Source organism: Nyctibius grandis, chromosome 14 (assembly GCF_013368605.1).
Source record: "Nyctibius grandis isolate bNycGra1 chromosome 14, bNycGra1.pri, whole genome shotgun sequence".
In the NCBI taxonomy this organism is placed as follows: domain Eukaryota; kingdom Metazoa; phylum Chordata; class Aves; order Nyctibiiformes; family Nyctibiidae; genus Nyctibius; species Nyctibius grandis.
The window spans coordinates 8,808,425-8,816,728 of record NC_090671.1 but is presented as its reverse complement, the minus strand read 5'-3'; the positions used below and the strand labels follow the sequence as shown (position 1 = coordinate 8,816,728).

Here is an 8,304-nt window from a genome sequence, read left to right as displayed (position 1 = left end):
CAGGGTAAATACGGTCAAATAAAATTAGGCTACTGTTATTAACTATCACCTTCTCTCAGCCAGGACATCAGATGAAAAAGATGTTTTTTCTGAAGAAAAAATAAAGAGCATCATAAGAACTACCATTCACACTAATATTACCCATGAAAACTTAAACCATCACTATCTGATTATTACAGATAGACTTGAACTCCTTCTTTTTCTTATTAAAATTCCCTCCCCTCTCTTTTGCCCAGTTAGAACAGAGGTAGGCGATTCCTTTCTTACCCACTGGGTGTACCATAGCTGAGGCCAGCTGAGCTCCCCACACCCCTGCCTGGCAGAAAGGCTGAACACCCCAGAACTGCCACAGCTGGGCTGGGGGGAACTGCACCCTTACCCCCTCCTTTATGCCTTCTGAGGCCAGCAAAATCACCCTGATATCACCATATGGAAGCCATTAGTAAACGAGGGGAGGGTCAGCTCCAGCTGTCTACACATTGATTGCAAGTGCACGATTTCTCCCAAAGGCAAAAAAATAAGCGTACTTGAACCCTTAAAGCAGATAGGCTGAAGCTGATTTATTGGGGTGATTTAGATCTGTTAAAACAAATTTAATTTTGAATACAATTTAATATCAATTAACAGAGTCTCACAAGTGTAGCCATTAAGGAATCTCTTTCCAAAACCAAAGCCAAATATTCAAGATTTATGAGACTGACTTGCCATATTGGAAGTAACTAATTATTCGTAATGATTCTTTGTACTCTGACAGTGATTATGTATTTTCAGTGCAAATGACCATGATGAAGCAAGTGATAAAGGCAGCCCATGTTTGTGGAAGGGATACCAAGCAGTTAAGGCCTGCTCGTTTTAGCAGAGTATTGGGGTAGCAGGGGGAGAAACAACAGAAAACAGCTAAGCCCAGCGATGCAAAAACCAGCTTACTTAACATCTTGAAGTATGTTCTGGTGCATGTCAGAACTGCAATGAGAGCCTGTGGTCTCTTTTTTTTGCCTTAAGCAAGTTTGTACTCAGTTTATTTATTCTGACCTTTTGGTTGTCCTTCCAACTTGGACATGACAGTCTTTAACAGAGCAAGGCCCCACAGATTCAGCTTGCTCTGTTTGCAACAGACTGCGGAGTACGGTTGGGGTGAGAAGAACAACACAGATTTGGGGCCTGATTCTCATTTGCACTGAAGTTTCTTCACCTTGCTCTGACAGCACACGGCAGGGAAAGTATAACAGCAGCCCTGCTTCCAGCTCCACAGGATGAAGGAAAAGTCTCTGGATTACTCTGCTCTGATTAAAGTGCCTGTGAATCCGAAAATGATAGTTAAACAGGGACTGGGTAGATTTTCACATTGCTTCAGGCTACAGAGATTACAAAAGCACCGCCTTTCTCCTCTTTTCATAACTTCCAGTCCTGCCCCAGACGCAGGAATAGAGCAACGGAGAACAAAGTCCCTGTTCCGGTGAGGTGTTCCAGTGCCAGCAAGGTTAATGTCCAGGGGCAGGCTCGTGGCGAGAGCAATGCCACGTTTCCTGTGATGGTAGCTGCTGTTCTGATGTTGTACTCACTCATGCAATGAACAAGGGTCTAATTTCTGATCCTCAAAAAGCAGAGGCATAGCAAGTTGGTCATTAAAATCTGCAGCAGCATGCATGTGATTAAAATGTTAATGTCAATATTGTAATCAAGGTCTGACTCACAGGACAGCTGGTAAGAGACTTGATCTGTATTGCTTAGCCCCAGTCACCTGATGCAGACCAGGGTTACAAAAAGGTTGTGCCCCATCACATGGCAGGGATTGGCATTTGCTGGCTCGTGTGGCTAGCTGTCGGCTGGGTGCTGAAAGGGGAAAATCAGATCAAACACAGGCCAATATCGATAAGTTCAGCGATGCCTGCACGCCAGCAAGAGGAAAGCTTTTCTACATGTTTCCTTGGTATCATCTAAGCTGCAGCTGTGTTGTAAAGGTACTCGAGTGTCTCCTGTCCCCCCGCAGTGCCGCTGCCAGGGTGTCCTCCTTCCTTGTCTTGCTGGCCCACCTCTTGCTTCTTTCGGAATTCTCTGTGCTAGTTTCTATCTAGCTGAGTTTTATCCATTTAAGCCTGTGGTACATTTTGCCTGGTGTTGTCTAAGCACCGAAAGAGCTATAGTCTGCAAAGCTTCTTTTCAGTAAATTCAGGATTAATGAAGAAGGCCTCTCTATTGTTGGAATGTCTAATACAATTATGAACTGAATGAACAGGCAAGGCAGCAGCGGAGGGCTCCCAGGTTCATGGCAGGGAATTGTCTGTTTTAACATCCATCTGTTTTCATTCCCTCTGATCCATTATCATTCACCTAGAGTTATAACATGATGAATATCATTGTGTGGAAAGCCATTTGATGCTGGGGGGGAAAAAAAAAATCACTGTAGGTCTGCCTTCTATTGAAAACATGAAATTGCCTTGGTGGAAGGAAAGGCACGATTGATTCCGAGATGCTGTTTCAGATGCTGTTTCAAATAGAGACATCCTTTCACATGTGGACTGTTTGATTTTGCTAATTCCTTTGGATGACTCTTCTGCTGCGTCTTTCAACAAAACTATACATATATATAAAATTGGGGATAACTATGGATAATGATAGTGCTGCTGAATTTGTGGAGTTAATGGGAAAAAAAATCGTATTCACAGGTTTCCCCAGAAGGCACCTTCGGTTTACGTTCACAGTGACAATAAACTCCTGTACGTAAACACATAAGCGGGATGAGAATCTTGATGACCCTGCTGACAGGAAATAAAAAAAGGAACTTTACAGGCAATTTCCACTGTCCTTGTTGGTCAGCAAATTTGGAAGTGAATGAAAAGAAAAAGAAATAGAAATGTATATTAATGATGGAGGACCTAAAGCACAATGGGACTGAAATGGGTGCTGCCAAGAGAAATTGTTAAAAATTCCCCAGTTTATTTTTTTAACAACTTACCCTTACGATGTACGTATAAGCAACATATAAATTACCTTGTAAATTAAACGACAGGCTCACAAATGTAAAAATAGCTTATTGTACTCAGTCTAAGTGCTCTTTTCTAGAAAGTGACTCTTAAAATATTGGTAACGCAAATACAGTTGTTAAGCTCAATCCGTTGTTTAACTGGGTGTATCTAAACTCCAGATCTTTCATTAACAACCATCCCCTGGAACTTGGTTATAGCTTTAAAATACTGTACATCCAAAAAGTTATAGTACTGGCCCTTAAAGAAACAGGAGGAGAGGAAACGCCCCATTGGAAATCCACAGTCCAGCAAACCCCATGTCAGATAACTGACTCCCCACTAGCCTGTAATTATCCAAGGAAGCGGCTAGACTTAGCTATCTTCCATGTTAATTGGCACACAAAAGATTATAGGATTTTATTAGGACACAAATGACACCGATACAAGTGTGATTGAGGCATGCAATGCATGACTGACAATTTGCATTAAGAGGCTTTGCACTACTCATGGGATTTCTACCTTTGTTTTTAAATTGCTTAAATTTAAATGACGTTTCTATGCTACATTTTAAAAGGATGATATTTATTTTAAGCTCTTGTTTAAGTAAGGGATGGTAAAGCTGTCGCCAGACACCAGAAACCCTTTTGCAAGAGCCTGTTGGGGCCAAGTGGGAGAAGGCTCATTTTCAACTGCTCCGTTATTACAATTAGATCAGGAATATAAGAAAACCGAGGAAAGGCAGGCATTGCAGTGCCCATGTCAAAGCCTTTGATGGGTGTGTTAGACGCCCAGCTACCAGCCTGCCGCTGCCGGGGGCACAAGCCTGAGGCAGCCACCATCCCTGGCCGTGACTGAACGGGAACACAAGTGGGAGCAGGTGGCAGGAGACTTTTTTGGCTTCCCTTACTTCCACGGCTCCCACTAACACTGAATCTCCTTCATGGATTTTTCCCTGCTTATTTATGAAGCTCAGTGGACTTTTTTAGGTTTTATTTCACAACATCCTTCTAACTTCTCTCACATCCAGAACTGGCGGCTACCCCTCTGGGGAAGGCGAAAGCAGCTGAAGACGTAAGGAATGAAGCCAAGTCAGTCAAATGGAGCAAAGCCAGCTACACACAAGGAAGGGAGTACCCAGGAGTGATGGTAACGTGCGGCAATACCTGACTGCATGCAATAAAAGATAACAGGAGGATTAGGTCCTGCTACCATTGTGATACGTGGGACTGCTGGTGCTCTGCACTGGGGCCCTGATCCAGGCACACCTCCCTCAGCGCTGTTCCTGGGGCTGGGCATTGCACAGCTGCTTGGGTGGCCACCAAGCCGGTCCCCTTTCCAGGGAAGTGCCCAGGGAGCAAGCCTTGGCCGAGGTGATCCTGGAGAGAGGAGAGGGCCTGACACAGCAGGGAAACAAGAAGGGAGCTGCAGCTGCCTCTTGCGTTGCAGAACCCAAATGAAACCTCAGCAAGCTGGACGGATGGGGAGCACGAGTAGCAAACAAAAAGGGTTTCCTGCCTCCATCTCCATGACGGGCCTTCACCCTCGGCCCCCTTGTGCTGCTCCATGTCCCACGTACAGCTCTGGCTGCCCAGCTCCTTTGTCCCTGCACCCTCATCACCAGCTTGTCCCCAGCTTGCCCCCTACCTTGTCCCTTTACCCCCAGAGAGTTCCCTGGTTTATCCCTCAGCTCTTCCCATGTACCTCAGCTCCTCCTGTGTCCCTCAGGCCGTCCTCAATCCCCAACTCACCCCTCAGCCTGTCCCTTGTCCCTCAGCTCATCGTTTAACCTGCAGCTCATCCCCTCAGGTCGTCCCTTGCCCCTGGCTCATCCTTCGACCCCTAGCCAGCCCCTCAAATCATCCCTTGTCCCTCGGTTCATCGTTTAATGCCCAACCCATCCGCAGCTCGTCCCCAGGCCGTCCCTTGTCCCCAGTTCGCCCCTCAGCTCGGCGCCCGTCTCCTCCGCTCGTCCCTCGCCCTCGGCCGGCCCCTCTCGCCGCCCCACGGGTCTCCCGGCGGTGCCCCCCTCCATTTCCCGGGGGCTCAACCGGTCCCGTGAGGCGAGAGCGGGGCAGGGGGGTCGCCGGGCCGCGGCAGGGAGGAGATGCGGGAGCCGGGCCGGGGGGAAACTTTTCCGGGGGGTGAGGGCGGGCCGCGGCGCCCCCTCCTCCCCCCGCTCCCCGCTGAGGCGAAGCGAGGCGGCGGGGCGGGAAGGAGGAGGAGGAGGAGGAGGAGGAGGAGGAGGAGGAGGAGGAAGGGGGGGGGCCGGGGGCACGGCCGGGCCTGCGCCGGGGAATGACGCGCAGCTGGCAGCCCTGCTCATGCGCGGCCGGCCGGGCGGTGCTAGCGCCGCGTCCCAGCTCGGGGAGAATGGGGCGGCATCCGGGCAGCGCCGACTGAGCGGCTTCTGGGGGCCGGGGCTGCGCCGCGCCGCGGGCGGCCGGGCTGGGGCGGGCGGGCGAGCGCCATCCGGCAGCGGGCGGCGGCGGGGGCGCCGCGCCGGCGGGGGGCTGCGAGCCGCCGGCGGCGCCCGGCGAGGAGGGGTCGGCGGCGGCGGCGGGCGGCGGCGGGCGGCGACGGGGGCTGCCCAGGGATTGTCTCGCTCGCTCCGCGGCAAGAAAGTTGGGCGGCGAGCGCGGCGGCGGCCCCCCCCCCCGCCGCGGTGCGCGGCGGCCGGAGCGGGGCCCCGGAGCGGCGCTGCCCCCGGGGAGGGGGCGCCGCGCCTGGATTATCCCGAGCTGGGTCGAGCCTCCTGGATCTGCCTCTCTCTTCCGCGCCGAGTGAAGCCGAGGTGTCCTCGTCCTGATCCAGATACAACCCCCCCTCTTTTTTTTTTTTTTCCTCCCCTCCTCTTCCCGTCTCTGCTTTTTTGGGGGGGTGGGGGGGGGGGCGGGGGGTGGAAATTTGTCAAGGTCATTCCGTGGATTTAATATTTTTCGTGTGTGTGTGCTACTCGCCCCACCGCCACCGCCACCCAGCCTTGCTCTGTGGATTATCATCGCCCTGGATCCGAGGGTCTGAACAGCAGGATTTTTTTTGTTGTTGTTGATTTTTCTTTTTTAAATTATTATTATTATTATTTTTTAAGGGCTCCGGTGTTCGGAGAGGGGAAGCGGTGAGTTGGAGGGGGGCGACTTTTCTCTCCCCCGCGCCCCCCCCGCCCCCACCCCCCCCCCGCGCCCGGCCTTCTCCTTTTTTTTTAAAAAAAAAATTTTAATTATTTTTATTATTATTTGTACATTTTTTTGATTCGCTTCTTCTTCGGCAATGGATGGGAAAATCCGGCAGAGCCGGAGGTCGAGGTCGCAGCGGGACCGCGTGCGGCGGCGGGAGGCGGCGGCCCGCGACCCGCGGAACCAGAGCCCTTCGTCGGGCTCCGAGAAGGAGCCGAGCCCCGGCAAGGAGAACGGCGGCCAGAACTGCACCGCCCCGCGGGGCCCGCCGCCCGCCGCCCGCGCCGCCCGGCCCCCGCGCCGCCGCCGCCGCGAGTCCAGCTCCCAGGAAGAGGATCTGATCGATGGCTTCGCCATAGCCAGCTTCAACACCCTGGAAGCCCTGGAGGTAAGAGCGGAGGGGGGCCGGGGGGGGGCTCTGCCCTCCTGCGGAGCGGGGCTGGGAGGGGGGAAATAGAAAGAAAAAGAAAAAAAAAAATTAAAAAAATTGAAAAAGGAAGCGCGGCGCTTTCAGGCTGCTGAATTTTGCAAATAGCAATTAATGTGCATTAATCCTGGTGTCAGCCCGGAGGGGTCTCGGGGCTGTGGGCAGGAGGGTGGCGAGCCAGCCCGGGTTCTCGGAGCCCCGCTGGCAACTTGCTGCGCACCCCCCCCCCTTCCCTTCGCCAGCCCCCCCTTGGCCCTCCGGCTGGTGTTAACTAGCACTTAGGGCAAGTCAAATGTTTGTTTGGGGTTTTAATTGGCTGGCAGAGGGCTGCAAAAATTTTCCTGACGTGTTGGGATGGTCCGGTATTGTTGTGAATGGTGGAGCTTCCCCCTCCCGCCCCTTCCCACCATCCTTCCTTTCCCCCCTCCCCGGCTCGTGGAGTTTGTGTTTGCATTGCCAAAATGTTACTTTATCTGTCTCCGGAGATTGTTAGCAAATGGCTAGTGTTTGACATTTTGTGGAAAAGAGATGTTTAAATGGATAATAATCCCTTGGTTGTAATTCCCATTTTTGAAGTAATTGAACAAATTCTTCATCTTTTGTTGACTGTACATATTTTTCTGGTGTTAATAGGCTGGCAAAAAATATTGCTTGTCTAACTTATTACAAACAATATTTGCTGAGCAAATACCGCCTGCCTTGTCTGAGCTAAGTTAAGCAGAGCAGGAAATTTAATATTTTCAGAGGGGCATTGACAAACTAAGACTTTGGCTTTTGAGTTTTGTTTTGTTTGTGTGTGAGGGGAAGAAGTGAGTTGTCGAGAGAAAGCACCTAACAAGTCACTTGACCAGCGTAATAACTTGAATTCCCAGTAAACAGGAGCAATCCTGGTGCCTTTGACCACTTTATTTACCACACAGTGGTAAAAACGTGGGCCAAGTTTTGGGTGCTCTCCCTACTTCAGATTTCCTGTCACTCGTGTGTCTGTTAACCCACGTTACAGTGACGAAGGGTTCTGTGCAGGCTAATGAGTAATCTCGGATTTGCTCTGGGATCTCTGACATCTTTGGCTCAGTCTTTGAGATCCCATTTTGTTTGTGGGCTTCGCTTCTCCCCAGCCCACCCTCCTGCCACGCAGGCCTCTGGGCTCTGGTGGCATCGTGGCTGTCGGGAGTTGTTTGCTCATGGAACCAACTTCTCAAAGTCTCAGAGATGGTCCCTGTGTTCCCATGGAGGTGTCAGCGGTGGCCTTGGCCATCTGCCCTGATGTCAGGACGGTGAAACCTTTGCTCGGGGAACCCGGGCTTGTGCTTGGGAGGGACGTTTCGCCCCGTGGTCCCAGAGCAGTGCTAGGTGTGTAGGTACCAGTGTGGGAAGATGATTTGTGTTAGCTTGGAGAGGGCTGTTCTTTGGCCTTGTGTGGCATCACTTGTGGGGTGTTGTCCTAACAGGAAAGCCAACTACTTTGTCTATGCAGAACTGATAATGAGCGAGCGATCCGCTTTCGTGTGCCTCTAAAACAAGCCATGGACTTGTCTGTAGACCTGTCTGTATCTTATTTTTTTTCTTTTCTCGGGCATGCTCTTGGCAAATATGCATCAGCAGGTAGGTCCAATTAAACCCCCGAGTCTTTACTGAGCTGTCAGTGAAGAAAGTAAAATTCATCTTCCTGCAGAAATTTTCTACCATGATGAGCACATTATCAGGAAATAGAATTCAAATGATAGCGCAGTCCCTC

The 8,304-nt window shown here is 51.1% G+C and overlaps 1 protein-coding gene across 16 annotated transcripts in view; it reads left to right on the top strand.

The window, feature by feature from the left end:
* The first annotated feature begins 5,825 nt into the window (after nt 1–5,825).
* Nucleotides 5,826–8,304, top strand: part of FBRSL1 (fibrosin like 1) — a 546,044-nt gene continuing 543,565 nt past the window's right edge. For all 16 annotated transcript variants that reach the window (XM_068412713.1, XM_068412724.1, XM_068412719.1 and 13 more), the window contains exon 1: nt 5,826–6,527. In XM_068412713.1, coding sequence (XP_068268814.1) covers nt 6,234–6,527 — 294 coding nt within the window. In that variant the 5' untranslated portion in view covers nt 5,826–6,233. The remainder of the gene's footprint in view (nt 6,528–8,304) is intronic.